Raw genomic sequence first — 22,462 nt, forward strand, 5'->3', positions numbered from 1 at the left:
TTTCCATGTTGCAACTCCTCTCAAGATTTACCATTTAAAAAAAACTCGCAATATTTATGGGTGAATTAACAAGCATGATTTTTTGCACTAAAGCTCTCTGCTTAAGTCGATCCGGGTTTTTCTTAGAGAAATCAGAGTGTGCTATTGTTATTTTGGAGCAAATGAAAAACTCTATTACTTAAGGCTCTGTTCACTTGTTTTCCCGGGAAAGGAAAAGAAAAGGTTTCCCGGGAATATGACGTGGCATTAGGAAAAGAAATCCAGGGAAACTGTGCAGGAAAAGATTTTCCACGCCTGTTCACTTACGCAGGAACTGTGCAGGAAAAGGTTTCCTGAGACACTGCTTGCCCACTTTTTTCACTAGTTTTCCTCGGAAAGCAAATCCGGCCAAAATAAAGGAAAAAGGAATCTCACACTTGTGAGAAAAGACTCATTTCCACATCATTTTTCCTAATTTCCACTTCAGATGTGACATTTTCCACATAGGCTCCTTCAAAATCCCGTGAAGACAAGTGAACATGCAAATTTTAGCTTTCTCGGAAAAAAAAGGGAGTGTTCTTGGGATTTGGTCTCCCGGGAACGCGAGTGAACAGAGCCAAATAGTAATTGTTTTGGAAAATACCATTGCTATATAATTTTGTTTGCAGAAACAGAAAGACCCAAATGCAGGAAGAATCAATTCCATTGCTATTGTAAGTATCAATGTTCACAAATCCATCCATGTAGGTACGTGGTTAGTTCTGGAACTTCACTATGAAAAGAAAACACACTATTAGATTTGGATTTACTCTCAACATTGTCGATCAAATGTAATTTCTTTCCACTGCTCAAAAAGGCTATTTTGGTCTTTTTATTTTTAATCTAGGTATCATAAAGCTCGCCAACTTTTATAGAGAAAGACGGATTTCACAACACCGAAAAATCCTCTTCTCAAATAGTGAAACCAAAGTTTACACTAGCCCAAGATGAACAACCAAGTAGAAGAAGAACAATGCCCAAAAGAGATGTGCTTCAATATATGATAGAAAGAACAACACTACAAGATAAACAACAATAAAAAGAAGAAAGCTTCAAGAGGAATGCTTGCACACAAGAGAGCTTCAATGAAGCTTCAATGGATGTCTAGGTAGTGGAGAATCTCTACAAAAGTAAAGTAATGAGAATTAGGCTTAGTGAAGGAAAGTAAAGAGAAGATAGCTTAGGTAAGTGGTAGTGGGTATGGGAAAGTGGTGTCTTAAATGCTTAGGGGAGTAGTGGGTTTGGAGTTCCAAGTAAAGGTTTGAATTTGAAATAGGTAGGTAGTGGGAAAAGATGGAGTAAACATGTGTGGCTCACACATGTGCAAGCTAGGCAAAAAGACCAACATGCCCATGAACACAAAAGTACATATTTGCCCTCACTACAACACTCAAAATAAAAATAAAATAAAGCTACCCAAAAAATACACTTTAAAATTAAACAACTTTGCCATCAATAATTTCCTTCTTTCTCTTTCTTGAAGTGAAGTCAAACTCCATTATAGCTAATATCTGCTTAACCGTGCTCAAGGCTTTCTAAGTTGTAAGTATAGTACTTTTGAAGTTGGCTCTAGTACCATGTGAAAAACAGAGTGTGTGGGACAAATCTCATTGAATCACATTACATGTAAACTATTTATCTATATGATAAAGGGAAAGCATCCTCTAAAAAGAGGCATAGTAAAAACAGATTTCATAAGTTTCGTGTGGAGGGAGTAGACCAGCGGACGTCTCTGAACCCTTGGTGGGGTCCTACAATTGAATTGTTTAGATATTTGAACAAGGTAGGCCCCACCCATACTTACTCTCACAACCAGTACTCTTTCTCTTCTCTTTGAGCATGAATTCTTAATGGGATGTAAGGGAAATGATGAGAGCACAACCATGTTTTGTTAATTGCACTAACTCATCTTGTCTTTTATTCTTTATAGAGCTGTCAAAGGTTATTATAGTTCCCAAAAAGCTCTCACAAGCCAATTATAAAAGAAAAGACAAGCTCGAGTTTGTGTAATTATTAAAACATGGTAGTGCTAATATCAGTAGTCTTATTTTATTGTAAAAAATAACTTATTATGAAAGTATCACACTTGATTTTCTACTACTTGTTAATAATCAATTTTATTAGCCAAATGCGATATTCTATTTCAAAAACCAAAAAAGAATAATTTTTTTATGCCATTTACCAAACATAATTTTAATTCTTTAGAATCAGTATTAAAATAAAAAACAAAATTAAGAGTAAGAATCGAAAAAAATAAAATAAAAATAGAATCAGAATAGTTGCCAAACACACCCTAAGCTTATATGGATGTGGTTAAATCGACATAATTTTACTTAATTTTCAGAGATTCACTTTCCTAACTTGCGATTTGTGCGTGTGGGCTCTCAAAAAAACCGAATTCTTGTGTTATCATGAGTAGGAGTAGTAAATAGATACTCAACTAAAAGCATGTGATGGTAAACCCATCCTGCTTCCATGTTCCTTGCTCTGTAAGTGAAATGGATGGCGTTGACAAGTGATGTCTTTAGCATTTTCTCTTTTGATAGGCAAGCTGGGATTGAACCTCGGACCTCTTTTGGGTTTGCCATTACATGTGAATTTTTAATATCAAGGAGTCTTGAACTCAGGATCTTTGCTCTTTGCTCTGATACCATGTGAAACAACCAATTACTCCCAAAACTAAACCTGATGGAGATGGCGTTATTTAATCTTTTATTATAAAGAGACTGCTTGGTACCATGATATTATCAAAGCAAGAAAATACATGATCGAATACAATACTATTAAAGCCAAATCCCAGGTAGGGAAGTGAAAAGTATTAAACCAAAACATCTAAGCGTCATCAATGTCATCAAGAAGAGAAGTAGATGAAATCCTGAACATTCATCAACGTAGTCTGGGCCTTTTGGCCATCATAGAACTCGGCGCCATGGTAACCATCCTCGTCGAATCGGGCCACCACGTCGACCCCAAGCCTTTCCAGCATCTTCACGAATTCATGGTTACGATCAAACAGTGGGTCTCCTCCACTAGCAATCACCAAGCATTTTGGTAGCATCACCTCTCTTACATCACGTTCCTTGTTAGCCATAGGGTTGCTATATTCATGGTCCCTGTTTGCCCCATCCGGCAGAGCCATACGCCACATCAGATCAGAAGCATAGAGTGGCAAGCTCCGGTTATTTTCAAATCTTAGCTCCGATTCAGTCCTCTCAACGCCACCAAAATAAGGCTGGTTGAAGATAAGCCCCACTATCTTCAATGGTTGAAGGTCGTCCAGGCCCACTGCGCACAAGCCAGCATGGTAGACTATGTTGCCGCCCGCACTTACACCCATAAGAAAACAACGAGAGAAATCACCAAAAACCTGTTAAAGTATAAAAGATTAGATAATGCCATAGCTTAAGCTTTTGGAGTAATTGGTTGTTGCACAGGTTATTAGAGCAGCCACCACATCATGGGTTCGAGTGTAACGTTCGGGGAAAAGATCTCAATAGCGTATTCGTCTGGAAGAAAGACAAAAATTGTGTTTCATTATAGTCTGATAGACCGGCAATTATTTAGATATATTAGTATCGCTAGAAAAGCCAAAGGGTAAATACGTCAGGTTTTACTACCAAGGTTTCAAATTTCGGTTTCAGAATGCGTTTATGTCCTCACCGAAACTGAAATTTTGGCCAAAATCTGACGAAATCTATTCAACTGCTATTTTATCTCCTAATTTATTTTGACCGAAATTTCTAAAGTCTTGAAATTTCGAGATATTACTAAATAATTATCAAAAATCCTGATTTTTGGGTGAAATCCCTTAAATTCAAGATGAAATTTTGGTCGAAATTTCAAAATTTTGACCGAAATAAAATAAAGTTTTGGGTATAACTGATTTCGGTTTCGTAATCGACCAAACCCAAAATTTCGGACTGAAATTTAAAGCTTTAAGTTTACTACAACTACTTGAGATGCGTTTGGATAATATTTCGATTGAGTATGGCTTCGACCATTCCGAGAGCCAGTATAAGAGCAAGTTCCTAGGTTCAAAACTCCTTGATATTAAAAATCCATATTTAATGGCAAACTCAAAAGGGAAGCCACATGTGCCACGTGTAGATCAACCCTAAAAAGAGAGGCCACACGTGAGGAGGAGTGTTAAAGTATAAAAAAGTTAAATAACGCCATGTACAAAGGAGTAATTAGTTGTTTCACAAAACCTTCAACCATGGCTCGCCCGAATGTTGGTCTTGGACCCACCGGATTGCATCGAGTGCATCGTCATAAGCAGCGGGAAGTGGGTTCTCTGGTGCGAGTCGGTACTCCACCGAAACGATTAGAGCAGGTAATTCCTTCGCCATTCGCTCGCAGGAGTCATGGAATAATGTAGTTGCTGCGCTATAGAGGGCGAATCCACTGCCATGAAAATAGATTATGATGGGGAGCTTTTCGTGGGAATTCGCAGGTCGAAAGAGACGAACCCAGGTTTTGTTGGCATGATTAAAGGGTACGTCTTTGGAGAATACGGGTCGGGAATGGGAAGCATCAGAGTCTTCTTCTCCGATTGGAAAAGAAGAAGGGAAAGTGTAGGGTCGGGTATTCGACACATATAGATTGTGGAGGATCTTCAAGTAGTCGAACGGGTCTTCGGACTTTTCAGGAGAAGAAACTCCCTCGCCTGCTTTCATGATGCTCTCTCTTTCTCCCTCCCCTGCTTTCATGGTGCTCTCTCTTTTTCTGGTTTGAACAGTTGAAAGTTAGAATACGACTGAAAGTTTGATGAAAGAGATAAGTTCTTACAAGCCGTCGTCGTCGTTGAATAATATGTTTGTGGTTCGGGACAATTTGTGGGTACCATGATCGTGGAATATTTGGGCCTATGTATTTAAATATGGAAAATGATATCATCACTACTGTATTTTGATGAAGGCACTTTTGACTTTATTCAAAAAGTACCGTATGGTCAGCACCTTAGGATGATCCAAACCGTTCTTTAGATGGGCCACATTTTGAGCGGTGATAGATTCACCCCCTAATTTTCAAAATGGACGGTAGAGCCCACACCATTGGATGATCCAAACCGTCCATTTGATGGGCCACAATGTAAATAGGTCGTGTCCAAAAAATCATTACTATAGGATGATTCTAACCGTCCGATCTAAGGAAGTTTTCCCAGTTTTGAATGTAGGTGCCAGAGAAAGGAACCAAGGTTATGGGAGTAAGAGGAGTTGGGTGGGCTGCTCTCGAGGGCCTCATTCATAAATAGAGTAGTGTGTTTGTGTTACGACTGATGAGCAAGTGCACTTTAAGAAGCATGACAAAGCAATGACCCTAAGTTTTGTCGCTACCATCTAGTGGTCTGTCACCCGATCGAAAAATGCTTTGCCTTAAAGGAAAAGATTATGGAACTGGCTTGCAATGGGAAGATTGACCTTGGCTTGGATGACGTGGCTGCCACCAACATGACATCAGTCGTTTTTGGATCCTTTGATCCTACCCATCTTCTAACACTACCTCCGAAACTTCTATAGATCGGACGGTTGATATCATCCTATGGTAATGATTTTTTAGGCACGACCTATTTACGTTGTGGCCCATCAAATGGACGGTTTGGATCATCCTATGGTGTGGGTTGTACCGTTCATTTTGAAAAATAGGGGGTGTATTCATGCATAGAAGAGATTTAGAAAAAACAAAAAACAAAAAAACATAAGTAGGGGTATAAACGAGCCGAGCTGAGCCGAGCTCGGCCCAGCTCGTTAAGCTCAAGAGCTCGGCTCGGGCTCGAACCAGGCTTGAGCTTAGCTCTCCAGGCTCACGAGCCTTACCGAGCTCTGGTTATATATAGGGCAATGATATATTCACAGCCGTAATCTTCCCTGGACAACCCTATCTAGTGTAATTTGACTACTCTCTTTACACCACGGGGTGTGGTCCAAGTAACAAATGGGGTTCCAAAAAAGAAGTGATATATTTTGCCTCCCCCTTTCACTCCCTAGACAACCCTTTTAGTGTATATATTAACGAGCCGAGCCTAGCCTAGCTCGGGCTCGGCTCGGCTCGGCTCAGCTCGACTCGTTAAGGATTCGAGCCCAAGCCCAAACTGACACACCTAAACATAAGAACGCTGGAGCCTTACATTGTTGATAGTAACAGAATCTGAGCTAGAGCCCTTACTATATGCAGAGCAAACTGAACAGGCTATTGCCATTAAATCTTTATACAATTATACTATATACTTAGGGTTTTCCCAATGATCCAATCTCAATCATTGGTTCTTTTCTAATTTTAATTCCGCTATTCCAGCCACTCCATGACATGAACAGTTGAACCCAAAAAAAAAAGGAAAAAACGAATTGCAGGTACCCGCGGGTTGACCCGACCCAACCGCTCTTTTTGCGGGTTGGTGACTCATGGGTCATTTTTTACGGGTCACTCAAATGTCGACTTGTACCCGCAAATTTGCAGGTGGGTTGGGTCAACCTGCGGGCACGGATTGGATTTGCGAGGTCTAATCCAAACTAGTCTGGTCATATAGTCTTAGTAGTCCAATTTTATAGATAGAACCCAATTTTTAAAAGATTAGTCCCAATATTTAACCTGAATTATTGATCTGGCACATGTTTTGCTATAATGAGGCCTATTATTTTACTCCCATATATAGCATGGGTGGGCCCACTATTTTTGTTTTGAAATGATAGGTGCGACATCTCTACCCAAACACATGCTTATTGTAGGGTCCACCATTTTACACGCATCAGTCACCATTTCTACTAGTTTACACCCATGAGTGCACCCACTGTCTCCAACCAAATCCATGAATAGGGTGGACCCCACCCTTTACACCATATTTTGATAGGGTGGGTCGCACCACCTCCGGTCAAACTCATGCATCAGGTGGGTCCCAAAATTTTACCTCATGTTTTGATGGAGTGGGCCCAAAATCTGTTGAAGGGCAGAAAAGTAAAATTCCCCAAATTAAATCAAGATTTTTACTTGAGGCAATTTTTATCTTTTCGCATTTAAGGATATTTTGGTTATCTTATGCGTAAAAAAAACAATTTGGTCACAAATCGATTAACAAGACAATTTGCCAAAAGGGGAGTGATAAAAGGACCCCCATATATCTTAAATCGACCCTTGGTCAATTTAAGATACATGGGGGTCGATTTATTACTGCCCTTTGCAAAATCCGCTCAAACGTGATGACTCTATTTGTAAATTTCAAACTAGAAAGCTTGGCATACAAGAAGGCTTTGGAAAATCCGCTCAAACATGATGACTCTATTTGTAAATTTCAAACTAGAAGGCTTGGTATACTAGGATAGTTCTTTTGGAAAATCCCCGAACTATAAAACTCTAAAAACTATCAAAACATCGAGTAGGCCCTGTTTGGATTGAAGGAATTTTCTAGAAAAGTTTGGAAAAGAAACACTTTCCCAAACTTCATGCTTTTCCATTCTTAGATTACATGTGAAAAGGTTGACTTGAACCACCAGAGGTCAAGGTTTACTTACACGGATCTTTATGCTCCGTTTGATTGCTCAGAGTGGCTCAGAAAATAGTGGAATATGAAGTCAAAAGAAGTCAAACGGGATGAGACAAGCATTTTGATTTGTCTAGAATTACTTCGAAAAATAGTGAATGTACAGTGATATCTCTAAAATTTATTATTTCCGTCTAAATTTTGGAAACAAAAGATCCTCCTAAGAAATTTCTTGTGAGCCAAACAAGACCTTAGAATATCTTTTTGTTTCATGATTAAGAGAAAAATGATATGGTTATGACTTATATAGAGAGATCACTATATATTAATGTGAATGTAAATAAAACTTGAGCGGGGCTTCAAGTTATTTCTTGGGAGGGGATAAATTCGCTCCCTGGTACCAGGTTGTGACTTGTGAGTAGGGGTGCAAATCGGGTCGGGTCGGGTTGTCCTCAACCCGAACCCAACCGTAAGATGCTTAGGTTCAACCCTAACCCGACCTGAGACTCAACCCGAGGACTGCCAACTCAAACCCAACCCGACCGGCACTCTTTCCACCCTAACCCGACCTGACCAACCCGGTTTCCAACCACAGAAATTCAAAAATAGGAAAAAAAAAACAGAGGAAAATTTTGTCAAAAATTAAAATTAAAAATGAAAAAGAAAAAGCATCGTCCAAACTGACTTGCAGAGAGAGAGAATAAAAAACAAAAAAGGGGAGGGAAATAGGGAAAAACTCAAAAAAAAAAAAAAACCTTGATCTCAAAACTTACAGCGAAAATCAAAGTCAGTTGCAGGAAATAAAAGTGTAAATCCATTACATTCTCATCAATAAATTTTGCCTAGAAGCAAGCCATGGCTTTCGGCAAGATTCTTCAGGTGCAAAGGGATTTTTTGTGCAAAACTTCTTTGGCATAGAATCGTTCTTCAAAAGTGAGTGTTATCTTCAATGTATTCACATATATTGGGTCCATTGAATCCTATTGAAAATGAAAACGAGGAAATGGAATATCCATAAAAAATGGAAGGGTTAGGATATCATTGCCCTTTAAAAAATGGAAGGGTAAGAGGTAGACACGCCAGATACGGTGAGAAGAGAAGAGACGTGATGGCATTCGGTTGTCAAAAGGACAATTATTATTATCATCGAATTAAAAATAAGAGAAAAGAGACCTAGCTGTCACGTTTTGAGTGAGAAATACACTGCGCCATTACAAATTTCAAATTTCGAACTTTTTTACAGTGAGACTTCGGGTTACGGGTTGGGTCGGGTTGTCCAACACCTCAACCCGAACCCAACCCGGAAGCACCTCGGGTTAAAGTTTATCAACCCGAACCCGACCCGACTGGAATCCAACCCAACCCGGCATTTTTTTTCGGGTTGAACCCGTCAAGTTCGGCCCAAGTTGCACCCCTAGTTGTGAGGTTTCTCTCTCTCTCTCTCTCTCTCTCCCTCTCCAAACCGTAGACACCCTCACAACTTTCTTACTCTCTCTTCAACACAACTTCTCAATGGAGCCCAACAAATTGATTGTTTTAGATTTGTTTATGCCCCACTGTATTTTTTTTATATGTGGATCTATATGAAGAGAAATATAACAAGTAATTTTTTTAAAAAAAAACTTGGGCCCACCTTGTTCAAAGATCCAAATTGTTCATTTGTTGGCCCTGATCTAAAATTAATAATTGAATCCAGACACCTAGGGCTGTTTCGATACGCGGATTTTAGAAATCCAGTTTTTTAGCTTGAAAACAGTGTAAAAGAGGGTTCATGACCAAGCTGCTGTATTCTGTCCTGACAGCGTTTATTAGATTTAAGTGAGAAATTCAGGTTTTAAAAATTTCTCCTGCATCCTGAGATTTCTAAAACCTGGAAATATGGGAGGATCTGCTACTCTCTTGCTGACGGAAAGAAGGGTGAGAAGTAAAAAATGAGTTAAAAACTACGGCTGGTCTGCTTCTTCTCTTGTCTCTTAGCTATAATTTTGAAGAAATCCCGAATTCTAAAATCCACGTATCCAAACAGCCCCCTAACAAAAGCCCGTGGGACAGTCCTAAATCCAATTTTATTATATTATTTTACAAAATACCCTCTATTTATATAAAATTGAGTATTATTTCAAGGGTATTTTAGTAAAAATAAGTTATCCATTTTTCCAAACGATTTTTATTTTTAAGTATTGTCATTTATCTGTCTCAAGTCTTTGATTTGCCCTCTTCTTTTCCTTCTACAGCCATTGACTTTCTTAACCCACTAGGTGAATGCTGTTGCAGCTCACCCTTACCCATGCCCCTGCCTCTTTTTAGAATTTTAACCGTAAAATGTAAGTGTGACCTACTAGGATACTCCGATGGGCGATCCAATTTAAAATGGATCGTGACCATGACACAGGAAGTAGGATCTGAAGAACACTCCAAATCCCATCCAACCTATTTGGTATTTGAATGGATTGTGACTGAGGCATAAGTGGGTCTAACCCGAAGTGGATCTGGTTGAGACTAGGGGTGCAACTCGGGTCGGGTTGGCTTGAGGCCGACCCGACCTGGGAACCCTTTTTTCCAACCTGAACCCGACCCAACTGAATTTTTTAAGCTTAGAAAAATAAATTTTCATAAAAAATGTCGGGTTGAACTCAGGTCAGGTTGCCCAAGCCCTCGATCTGAACCCGACCCGAACTGAACCCAGGTTGGGAAGACCCGACCCGACCTGACTTTTTTTTTTGGGGGTTGAACCCGACCGAGTTGCACCTCTAGTTGAGACCCCTAGTTGTAGGCTTGTAGCTTCACAACCCGGTTAAAACGGGGGGCGTAAGTTGTTTTGATTTTCGCGGAAACTTGTTTCTAGGGAAACTTTTTCCCTTAACACACTCCCTCTTATATTTCCGGATGGATACGCGGGACACCATATAATTGCTTTTCCAAAAAAAAGAAGAAGAAGAAGAGATATTAGGGTTTTGAGGGAAGTAGGTTTCAGAAGAAGGGTTTCAACCTGGTATTTTAGGCCATACAGTCGTTTTTCCTTGCAATTTTCTGAGGACTGACATTCTCTGTTTACGCTGACCGATTTCTATCAAGGTATGCGAACCCACCACATCTCTAGGATCAGATTTTTTTTTCTCTCCCTCTCTATTTTTTTTTTCCCTATCTCTATTAGGGTTTCCACTGCAAATCTCCAAGCTCTCATTCCCTCCAATAAATTAGGGTTTTCTAATTGCTAGAGACAAATCGCGCTTCAAGAGGAGAAATTAGGGTTTTGATTTTCTGTTCCCGAACAATCTCATCAAAGATGGCTCGAAACGAAGAGAAAGCTCAATCTATGCTCAACAGATTCATCACATTAAAGAACGAAGAGAAGAAAAAACCCAAAGAGAGACGCCCGTTCTTAGCCTCCGAATGCCGAGATCTCGCTGAGGCCGATAGATGGCGCCAACAGATCATGAGAGAGATCGGGCGAAAAGTCGCAGACATCCAAAACGAGGGTTTGGGGGAGCACCGTCTTCGTGACCTAAACGATGAGATTAACAAATTGATTAGAGAGAAAGTTCATTGGGAGCGTAGAATTGTTGAATTAGGAGGTCCAAATTACACCAAACATGGTGCTAAAATGACTGATTTAGAAGGAAATATTGTTGATGTACCAAACCCTAGTGGAAGAGGCCCTGGGTACCGTTATTTTGGGGCTGCGAAGAAATTACCAGGGGTTAGAGAGTTATTTGAGAAGCCACCTGAGCCGAAGAAGAGGAGGTCTAGGTATGAGATTTTTAAGAGGATTGACGCGAGTTATTATGGGTATAGGGATGATGAGGATGGGATTTTGGAGAAAGTTGAGGGACCCGCGGAGGTGGAAATGAGAGCTAGGGCTTTGAAGGAATGGCAGAGGATGGAGGATATTAAGAGGGAGGCGAGGAGGAGTGTGAAGAGTGGGGAGGTTGCGAGCACGGTGCCGGTACTTTTTGAAGAGGAGGAGGATGTGGTTGAGGAGGAGAGGAGGAGAGATGAGGAGAAGGAGATGAAGAAAGAGCAGGAGTTTGTTGTACATGTGCCGCTACCGGATGAGAAGGAGATTGAGAGGTTGATTGTTGAGAAGAAGAAGATGGAGCTGTTGAGCAAGTACATGAGTGAGAATTTGTTGGAAGAGCAGATTGAAGCGAAGGCCATGCTTAATGTTCAACGTTAGACTATGTTTGAGGTTGTATATGTTTTCCATATTTTAACATGGGGTTTTTTTTTTTTTTTTGAATGGTTTTAACTTGGATTATACACTAAATCTGAAGGGAAGTTTTTGAGCTTTCATCTTTTGTTTGTTAGTCATATGTTTATTTTATAGCGTTATCTGATTTTAATGTCACCGATGCATATTGAAGAGGACACTTTGATAGTTTATGTTGTGGGGTGTACAAGTCTTTGCCATATGCTTGCTTGGTTTTTGGCATGTTTTTTATTATTGGGCTGTGAAGAAATGTTTGGATGATAGTTATCTCAGTACCCCTTTGATGTTTTTTTCTAGTCTTGATCCACGTTCTTTTCATGATTTTTGATAGGAAAACTCACATTGCTTGTTGGAATCCAGTTGCCTTTTAGGATTTTCTTTAGGTAAAACTTTTGCAAGTTAGTTATCTATATATTTAGTTCCTTTTTAAATTGGCCGTTTATCATTCGAAAGGTGAGTTTCTTTGATTCTTTCATGAGTATGCAGTGGAATTCCTGAAGAAACCATATTTGACCAATAGCAGGCTGATGTGATTTTCCTGCTAGTGTAATATCATGAGAAAACAGTCATATCTGGTCTAAGTGATGTTAGTTTAGTGTTGATGACAATCTATTTTAGAAAGTAGTTATCACAACAATAGATGAGCAGAACTTGAAGGGATTTGTGACTTTTTTTTTAGGTTTGCATTCTTTAGGTCTTTCAAGTGCGTAGGGACACTTATTCTGTTGCATATCTTATGGCCAATTATGGAAGCTTTTGGACTACTGTGCTCTAGTTAGTTTTTCATAAAGAAATGGCCCATACAATGATCCGTGACTCATGCACTTTCATGCGTATTACAATGATAAGTCTCTGTCAATCGAAATGAATTTCTCTGTGTGGATGTGATCCATTATACCAAACATCTTTCTCCCCCACCATGGTGTTTTGGTGCATTTGTTAGTTTTTCATAAAGAAATGGCTCATCTATTGCTCCGTGACTTTTTCATTTCATGTCTATTACAATTATAACTCTTTGTGTATGTGATCCATTGTACCATACATCTTTCTCCACCCAATGGTGCTTAGGTGCCATATTGCAGTGATTGTGGTATTCATTTAGTTTTGGTTTATTAAGGTTTCTCATGTCCTGTACATAGGAATAGTTAGATCTATTGCATATCAAATGTCCAATTGGGGTTGTGTTCGTCAATGTATGGAGGGGCTTACGTGCCCTACAAAAGTTTTATGTGAAGAGACCTAGGCATTTTTTTGACGACGGTAACAGATTTTGTTAATAAACAAAAGAGATTACATGAGGATTTCATTGGGCAGAGATAACGATAACAAGATTGATGCATTCATTCCTTATGCATTTTCATGCGATCATTATTATAGGCCTTTGTTGTTTGAAGTGGATTTTTTTAGCATGATGCAGAGGACCAAACATCATTTCTCCATCATTTATCAACGTTGAGAGTCGAGTCAGGTTAGGGTTGGGCAATTGCTACTTCAGGTTGGGCTTGGGTTGGCCTCAACCCAACCTGAGTTTCATCCCTACTGCAGCCTTTGCTCTAAGTTTCTTGATACCCTTGAGTAAGTCAAGGGCTTCATCTATGAAATAAATATGCCCATCCTTGACCTAGCTACCTCAATTCCAATGAAGTATTTCAGTTCTCCTAAGTATTTGATTTCAAATTCCTTAGCTAGAAACTCCCTTAGCTATAAATTTCACTAGAACACTTCCAAGTCAGCACCATATTATCCAGATAAACGATCAAGAATGTAACCAAGGTTTTGGGTTTTGTATTTGGTATTCTTTTTTGTCGTGATGAAAATGGAAACATGTCAGTTTCTGATGGAAATTTCGGTAGAAAACGTGTAAAACTACAAAAATGAATGAAAACAAATGTAAATGGTGGACATTTAAGATGAAACTTTAGGAAGTGCTAGAATAAGCACAAATACGTACTCAAACCGTCACATAAGCAAAAAATCATAGTTGGTAGAGTATGAAGCGAGTGCGAGAAACGATGTGTGGACCGGAAGCGGGAAGCGAGGGGTCTAGAAAATGAAAAATGTGGGAAGCAAAAAAGCTCCAAGAAAAATAGAGAGAAAACATGTATGAAACATCACCAAAAGTCAACATGAAATATAAATAATAAGCCTCATTGGAAGCGAACAAGAAGCATATAGAAAGAAATAGGGTTATAGTAGGTTAGGGAGGAAGGGTTAATCGTTAATGCAAGTTAGAGGTTGCAAGTAGTAAAGAAGTCTTTGCGGTTAATTATAATTACAATTTTTGGAGATTTTTTTTTGAATAGTTTGGAGATTTATAATTTTACATGTATTATTCATGTAGATTTATTGTTAAATTTTTGGAAAAAATATCAACACAAGTTTTATTTGAAACTTAAGGTGGCTTTTAAAGTTTTGAATATACTTTTTTGGAATCCTAAATATACTCTTTTTTTTTATAAATACACTCTGCCATTATCAAAAGAAGAAAACACTCTTAGGAAAAAATAATCACCCAAATAGGAAGCGTGATTCCCCTAAATTTAGGAAACGAGAAGAATTTAGCTTCCAGAACTAGTTTCCGATCAAATTAGGAAGCTTCAGGTAACTATGCAAAAAAATCACCCATAATGGTTTCACAACATTGAACGCTTAGTGACATGCGCGTTGCATGTTTGATAATTCTGTACTTGCCACTTTTTACTTTTTTGAAATGATCAGTACTTACCACATTTTGCATGTAATTAATATAAATATTTATATGTAATACATACAGCACATCTAACATGTAATTCGTATAAATATTTGTACATAATTATGTGCACCACATTTCTTAGGCTTTCCTTGGGCTCTTTGTTTCATCTCCATTTCATGAATCTCAGCAAATTATGTTCTTTAAAGCACCTGGTTGCTAGAAACATTGGGTTCTTTATACTGTTTTCCAATTGCTATCAAAGCAATCTCCCCATAGCCTTTTACTTCTCAGTTCATAAGCAACACCTGGGCCCAACCTTACTCTTTTTCTACAAACACCTTACCCTCTTTTTCTACAAACACCTTACCCCATCTAAACTCCATGTTTTCTGCATGCAAACCTAGTCTTCATCCACCCAACACTTAATTTACATACAGTAGGACCCCTGCTACTCCGCCTGTCTAAGCGTTCCCTACTAGTCCTCTCTGCTATGAATCAGTACTAAATTAATAACATGTTTCAAGGAGTAAAAATAACCAGAACTAAATTAATATTATCTTAAGCTTCAGTCTACTGCATATCCATAGGGTTGGTATCAGCACCCTTAAAATTTGCCGATTCCACCAAGTTTCTTCGTCTTCTTTGGCTGTGGGTGGGATTTCTCTGTCTCTTCAATGTTTGTTTGCAACTATTCTCTGTCTCCTTTGGCTGTGGGTGGGATTTCTAAATCCCATTGAGGTTGGCTATTTTGGCGTCTCTTTGCTTGATTCTGTTGTGTATGGTATATACTGTTTATTTCCAATCATGCTTATTTGAGTCTTAGGAAAAGGATTTGCTGCTTTTTTTCATTCATCTTATCTACTGATACTACGAAACCAGAAGTAGTAAAGCCTTCAGTTTGTAGGTTCTATTACTGAGAAAGTTTAGTTTTCCATTGACATACAGGTTTGCATGTTTTTTGATGTTATGTGTGCATGTTCAAGACAAACCGTATAAACTAAGTAATTTTGATGTTGTGGAAATGGAAATAAGGGACAAATGTATAAAACGTATATAGGTGCTAGAGTGGGTGGTGGTGTTTAACGGATGTTTGAAGGCTCTGATGTGGGATTATTGGGTCTAAAATTTTGTCCATAAAATTTTAAGATGAATATTACCTGTTATAGAATTACTCTGTAGATCAGTCCACTAAAACCTAGGCTGTAGCTTAATTGTGAATTCAGCAATTTTGTAGTTTCTACTTTTTGTTTATGGTTATCATAAGTATGGGCACATGTAATGGAAAATAATTTATTCGCATCTATCTCGCTTCTTTTAGACCTGCATATTTGAGTAAAGACTAGTTTGGGACAAAGGCTTTGTTGAGTTGAGTTGAGAGATTTGAGTAAAGACTATTAAATAGGGGCAGTGGTGATGAGTCAACCAAGCATACGTGAGTCAACCAAGCATATGATTATACACGAAGCAGCTAAAATAACTGCATTCACATCGGCTTTACTACTGATGAGGGGAGAGTATAATGAATGATACTTGGCGATAGCTGCTTATGAGAACAATAATTTCACTCCTCATACATTTGCAACTTGTGTGGTGCACTCAGCCGAGAATTGTCCTAGTCTTCTTAGGATGAAGTCCGAATGCGTTCAATGCTTTGTTCATATGTTTATAGGTACAAGTTGGCTTGAAGATACCATTAATTGCACTGTTGAAGAGCAAGTTACAGTCTTCTTGAACAGTATAGCACACAATCAGAAGGTGCGTAGGATTAAAGCATTTAGTAAGCAATCAAAAGAAACTGTAGGTCGTTATTTCAACAAGATTTTCAACAAGATTTAGATTCCATTAGTAATATGCAAGACTAGTTTATAAAGCCTCCATCAACTGCTACACAACTACAAATTCTCAAGAATCATTCAGAATATCCTTAAATTGTGAAGATCGGGGTGTCGATGATTCGAATGTGCAAAGGGGAGAATGTGAGAGTTATGATGATGGTCCTCCAATGGAAACTCTTTGTTCTCACATACGGGGATGGATTTGTAGTTTTTTAACAACACAAATTGGTTGGCTTTGATGTCGTGGATATACACTCCCTTGGTGGCATCTTGCTTATGTACTACAACTCCACAACTCCAAGGAGTGATTTTTTCGCCTCCAACTGGGAGAGACTTTCCATCTCCAACAAAGCCTATCTTTTAGGTCCATTAATTATCAGATCAAGGGCCAAGATCAAGGCTCCTTGTCTCCACCAATTACACCCACCAACCAAAGATACCTACCCTCTCATACTAGGTGAGATATTTGTCAGCCTCTTGATGAGTCACGCACACCAAGCTGATTCACGAATTGATATGATAGTCATCTTCTCCTCATCTTCTCCCAAAGTCTCCAATGCACATGGCATGGAATTGATCATTTAGAAATTGATTTTTGTTCAAAAAATATTTATTATGAGTATAATTTTGAAATCAGTGCATGTGGGCGTGTGCAATATGTATTTGGGGTTTGTCAACATGATGATCTTCACTAATGGTCACAATCATATCATCATGGATCTCCGATCGAGGGCTGATGGCCACACGATCCAACAAATTGGAACAACAAAGAAGTTAAGTATAAGTTTTAAGTTGATGATTGACACTTCAATGCTTATATTTTAGAATCACATCCGAGCAATAGACGGCACACATCCCTGTTAAAGTTGCACCCCAATATGAAGCGAATTTTTAGGGTTGTAATAAATGATTGTCCCAAAATGTGTCGGTGACATGTGATTTTGATTTAAAATTCACATACGTCCAATATGGATGGGAGGGATAAACATCGACTGTAGGATATTGGGAGAATCACAAGGGATTGTGGGGCCATCTGCCCTCCTGGTATAGTATTATAATCATAGTTCATTGTCGGTAATCAAATATTCAGCACCCCTCCTAGGTTTTGACAGGTTTATGCTCATATTTTATAGGAAAGTATCATCTCACTAATGCTAGGTATCCTCTTTACTGCGCTCTTTTATCACCTTTTACCATAACACAATGTACCACCTTACTGAAATCTGAGACATCGCACCTCAGAATCAGAATGAGTAGTTCAATCATGGGTAGTCAGTGCTTTGGAATGCAATCAAGTGTGCCTTTGGTGTTTTGAAGCATTTAACCTCAATCAACTAGGAACTGATGTAGTAATTCGACAAGAAAATCGATGTAGTGGTAGTTCCTTGTTGTGTCTACAACCACATTTTAGGGGTGATGCCAAATGATTCAGTGTTAGGTGACATTGAGCAGGGGTTATTCTCACTGCTGTAGAAGTTGATGACCTTGTTGGTCAGCCACCTTTGAGTAGAACTGAAGATGGAAGGGAAGGGAATAGAATTCCATTTCAAAAATAGGAAAGGGAATAGAATTCGAGCATCAATCACGATAGTAATGTGCAATGACTTCCAATATACATTATGAGCTTTAGGATCTTTGATGTGTGTGAACATAAGGGGAGTTGGAAATATGTTTTTTTTTCTTCATTTTGTTTGAGGACTCTGTGTTGGTGTCTTAGATGTGTTTGAGCTGAGCTTACAGTTCCTGATATTTGTTTTCCTTCATACTTTTTTCTACCGCATAATGACATTCCGCCTGTTATGTGTCTGTCCTCATTTTACCAATGCAGAATTATACACTAATCATTTTCTACAAACTTGAGTACATCTACATGCTGTTAATCATCCATTTTACTCTTTGGTTGTAAGAATGAACCATCTCCTTATCCATTCGATGATTTTTGAGTGTTCTCTTGATCAGTCCTGATTATTTGTTGCTTCCTGATCACCTTGATCGAGTCATGTATAATCCGGGACTGATTAATAAAATGAGGGAGCCCTTGCAAAAAGGATATGAAAGGGCTCTCCCATCGGCTGCACTTCACTCTAAAATGTAAAAGTCAGAATGTTAAATGCGCTTGGGTGGTGCAGCCAATGGAAGAGTCATTTCATCTCCGTTTTGCAAGGGCTCCCTTCATTCTAGCATTCCTCTTCTCGAGGAATGCTAGATTCACAGGCGCCCTTGCAGAAAGGGGGGCAAAGGGTGCCCCTTACTGGTCAGATTCCATTGAAGAGAGTTATGATCTTAATTTTCCGTGCCATCATAAATGAAATTTGACCAATGGGGGCGACTTTTGCCCCCTTTTTTTGCAAGGGCGCATGTGTGTCTAACATTCCTCTTTTTTTTTTCATTATGATTTGGACTATTTTAGCTTACCAATTCAGGTTGTTTTATGGTTGAGTCAATTGCTGAGGGCTGAGATTTTTGCAGGGTTTTTGGACTGGTCCATTAATAAGTGACATGAGATCAATGAAACAATAGTCACGGTAGTTGTCCATGTCTGGGTTTTGTGAGCTCACACAAATAGGTCATGCCTTCGAATTCTATCGCCGAGCTCTTAATTGTAGTTCGTTTGGTTTGTTTGCTTAGGCCAAATCAATGCCTAACTTCCTATTAGTAATTTGATATTCTGGCAAATCTGAATTTCCTTTGTAGGGTCACAAAGGTTGTAGTTGCATCAAAATGACATTTGTTTTATGTGGTCTGCTGGACTTTCTGTATATTCCTTCCACTTTTGGCTTCTAATTTTTATGTATGGCCTCTAATTTTTGTGACCTTCCCTTTTTAGTAGGACTTACAGGTCACATGCCTCAGTTGAAATTTTAGTTAAATTACATCCACTAGAAAGCTAGATGCTCAAGGCAGACTGTAGTATTTGTTAAGTTATTTCTTTTTCGACTGGAACTGTGAGGAACTCAACTCATGGCAAAGCTCCCTCAAGCTGCGATACATATGGCGAAGCTCCTGAGAATTGAAACCACCATTAAAAAGAACAAATTTAAATGAGGATGTGTAAATATCAAATTCTTCTCGATGGATAAGCTTTGCATGTTTTTTTTAACTGTTAGAGCTGATGTGGTGTACCCACTCATATGGTGCAACCTCTTTGTTTTAAATTTCTCTAAGGGTGGTTGATAGCATTTTGGGAGTCTTATCAGCTGAACTTTTGTATTTGAAAAATGTTTCAGTTTCAGGAGGTATTTCTGAAGTAGACGGAGATTTATAGAGTAATCCGTTATCGTAATTTCCAGTATGAGTACTGCGTCCAACATGAAACTTGTGTACCTGATATGTATTTCCCCGAACTCCCGAAAAGGACCGGGAATAGCGACATGGACTAAATGTCCTGTCTAGGGGTGGCAAAATCATCCAAACCGAAACCGAACCGAAAATTCGGTTTCGGTTTGCTTAAACCCATGGTCTTATATTTCGACCGAAATCCAAAATTTCGGGTTTCGGTTGGGACCGACACCGAAACATCACATACCCGAAAAGGTATTTTATTTCGCCTGAAATTTCAAAATTTTCGGTCTAAAATTCACTTCTTCCAAAATTTCACCCAAAAACTTGTTTAATTATAATTAATTTAATAATTTACTGAAATTTAGACCGAAATTACCGAAATTTGGTATCGAATAAAATAATGTTTTTATCGTTTCGCCGGATTTCCGGTCTGAAACCGGTACCGAAACCGAAATTTAAAACCATGGTTAAACTAAATCGATTCAAATTTCGGTTCGGTAGAACCAAACCGATGATCGGTCCAATTTCAGTTTGGTTTGGTTTGGACAATGATAAATGCGTCCCTTTTCATCGGTTCGGTTTGGAGTTAAGCATGTTCGGTTCGGTTGTGTTCGCTTTGGGGGCAAACCGAGCCAAAACGGAACTGTTGTCACCCCCCTAGTCCTGTCCAAACCAGGGAACTTACTCCGAAGAGTCCTGACAATAATTGAGATGCTGAATTGTTTGACTGATCAATGTGTGAAATTCCAAATCCTCATTACTAATGGAATCGAAATGTCTAAGACAAAAGGGAAGAGTGCCAATATCAAAACACAATAGTGTGGCGGCAGATATCATCTTTCATGGTACAGATCAATATTTGTTAGGTGTCACAACAAGCCACTGTGGATCAGTCCTATCTCCAGTAAGGATTCTTGAACTCATTTGGCACTGTTCATCGTGGCTGGGCCAGGCTCTGCATGATCCTAACCGTCTACTTAATGTTCTATTAAATATAAATCATGTACGATGGAGATTTGGATGAAGCTTCTGTAATAGAGCCATCTTTTTGTTTAAATTAGTTATCCCTGTTAGAGAAATGATAGAATGAAGGGCGTCCTTTAAAAATTAGCTTCAAGGGCGCCCTCCTATTGGTTAATTTCAGAAAAGTGTGGCGGCCAAAAAAGTGGATGGGGCCTAAAAAATGGTTAATTTCAGCAAAGTGTGGCGGCCAAAAAGTGGATGGGGCCTTAAAAAAGTGGAAAGCGTGTTGACTTTGCAGAAATCAACAAATAAGGGCGCCCTCGAAGCTGATTTTTGCAAGGGCGCCCTTCATTCTTCATTACTCTCCCTTTTTTAATGACATTAAAATGGGTCCCTCGGAAAGGATGCGGTGACAAGGAAACAGAGAAAGGTAAAGCATGAGCTGAGAGAGAGAGAGAGAGAGAGAGAGAGAGATCATCTTCTCACTGACAGAAGATCTAAACTATACAAAAGGGTCATGCATCTAGAACATAAAACAAAGGAAAATAATATCATTCCCTTAATCAACTAGCTTCATATTAAACCCGTACAGGTGTGGCTCTTTGGCTTAAAGTCTTGGCACAGGTGTGGCTCTTAGAGTTCGAATCCCCCTGGGCCTGCCCGATGCGCGTGGTTTACGGGTGATTGCGCGCATCGGGAGGGAAGTAGTCCCACTCTATAAGGTGGGGTGGGGACACACTACGTCATGAGAAAAAAAAAAAAAAAAAACTAAAGTAGCTTCATATTTAAAGACCAAAGAAATCCCATTGCGATCTAATCTCTTGTCCTTTCCCTCTTAAAATCTAAACCCACTTTGCAATCTCGACTCAAACGGATTTTCATATACATATACTGGGTTACAAACGCCAAACAGAAACTCTATTTTAATTCCTTCACAGTGAAGTGAAGTAGCAATACTTATCTACCTCTAAAATATGAATCAGGTGGGTCTCAAGTGCACTATATTTTCGTTTAAAGAGAGTGACATTACATGTGCCAACTTGGGCGCCCAATTCATGGAACATTGGAACCCAGTGGCGTCATTTTACACTATAAATAGGGCGCTGATATTTTCCCCACCCTTGTAGGCTATTTTCCCCCTTGACGGCTGGCTAACGTTTTCCCACCATTTGACCTTTCTCTCTCTCTCTCTCTCTCTCCACACACACAACAGGAACAGTTGGTGGGCCCAACAGAAACCGTTGGTGGAATGGTGGGCCCATCTTTGAACAACATAGGCCCCACCCATACCACACCATAAGATAATCCAAACCGTCCATTTGATGGGCCATAAACGTAAATAGGTTGCGTCCCAAAATATTATTTCCATAGGATGATCCAAGCTGTCCATGGTTTGGATAATCCTATGGAGTTGGTCGTACACTAACATTAAGGCCCAATCGTAGGCCCCACCGATATTTTTCAAATTGAAGCGTACCGTCCACAACATAGGATGATCCAAGCCGTCCATGGTTTGGATCATCCTATGGTGTGGTTCGTACCAATTTAGGCCCCGCCCATATTTTTGAAAATGAAGTGTATCGTCCAGACCATAGGATGATCCGAGCCTTCCATTTGATGGGCCACAATGTAAATACGTTGTGCCCCAAAAATTATTTCCGTAGGATGATCACAACGCTACAATCTATTGAGGTTGCATAAGATGTAGTTTCTATTTAGATCAGAGGGCTAGGATCAGCCTATGGAAATGATATTTTGGAGCGCAACCTATTTATGTTTATGGCCCATCAAATGGACGGTTTGGATTATCCTATGGTGTGGTATGGGCGGGGCCTACGTTGTTCAAAGATGGGCTCACCATTCCACCAACGGTTGCTGTTGGGCCCACCATTGTTCCTGTTGTGTGTGTGTGGAGAGAGAGAGAGAGAGACCGGTCAAATGGTGGGAAACTGACATATACGTTAAATCCTAACGTTAGCCAGCCGTCG

The 22,462-nt window shown here is 39.3% G+C and overlaps 2 protein-coding genes across 3 annotated transcripts; one reads left to right on the top strand and one right to left on the bottom strand.

Moving 5' to 3' along the window:
* Positions 1-2,698: 2,698 nt before the first annotated feature.
* Positions 2,699-4,831, bottom strand: LOC143887340 (3-O-acetylpapaveroxine carboxylesterase CXE2-like). The gene is made up of 2 exons (XM_077391438.1): positions 4,227-4,831; positions 2,699-3,385 (listed from the first exon to the last, which is right to left on the bottom strand). The coding sequence occupies exons 1-2, from the start codon at positions 4,725-4,727 to the stop codon at positions 2,870-2,872; spliced, it is 1,017 nt and encodes a 338-aa protein (XP_077247553.1). The 5' UTR covers positions 4,728-4,831; the 3' UTR covers positions 2,699-2,869.
* Positions 4,832-10,379: 5,548 nt separating this feature from the next.
* On the top strand, positions 10,380-11,892 carry LOC143887341 (pre-mRNA-splicing factor ISY1-like protein). 2 transcript variants are annotated; one of them, XM_077391439.1, is made up of 2 exons: positions 10,380-10,567; positions 10,694-11,892. In XM_077391439.1, exon 2 carries the CDS (start codon positions 10,779-10,781, stop codon positions 11,667-11,669), a length of 891 nt encoding a protein of 296 aa, XP_077247554.1. In that variant the 5' UTR covers positions 10,380-10,567; positions 10,694-10,778; the 3' UTR covers positions 11,670-11,892. The 2 variants fall into 2 exon arrangements, with proteins under 2 accessions (XP_077247554.1, XP_077247555.1); XM_077391440.1 differs by having other exon boundaries at positions 10,711-11,892.
* Positions 11,893-22,462: the final 10,570 nt, after the last annotated feature.

The sequence above is a fragment of the Tasmannia lanceolata genome, unplaced genomic scaffold (genome assembly GCF_043159265.1).
Source record: "Tasmannia lanceolata isolate RefF3 unplaced genomic scaffold, GAP_Taslan_0.1 ptg000012l, whole genome shotgun sequence".
Classification (NCBI taxonomy): Eukaryota; Viridiplantae; Streptophyta; class Magnoliopsida; order Canellales; family Winteraceae; genus Tasmannia; species Tasmannia lanceolata.

Excerpts from the sequence above, each read along its gene's own strand:
- LOC143887341 (XM_077391439.1), top strand. The coding sequence starts at position 10,779 with ATGGCTCGAAACGAAGAGAAAGCTCAATCTATGCTCAACAGATTCATC.
- LOC143887340 (XM_077391438.1), bottom strand. The coding sequence starts at position 4,727 with ATGAAAGCAGGGGAGGGAGAAAGAGAGAGCATCATGAAAGCAGGCGAG. Across the intron at positions 3,386-4,226 it reads CGGGCGAGCCATGGTTGAAG|GTTTTTGGTGATTTCTCTCG; the intron begins GTTTTGTGAAAC and ends ATACTTTAACAG.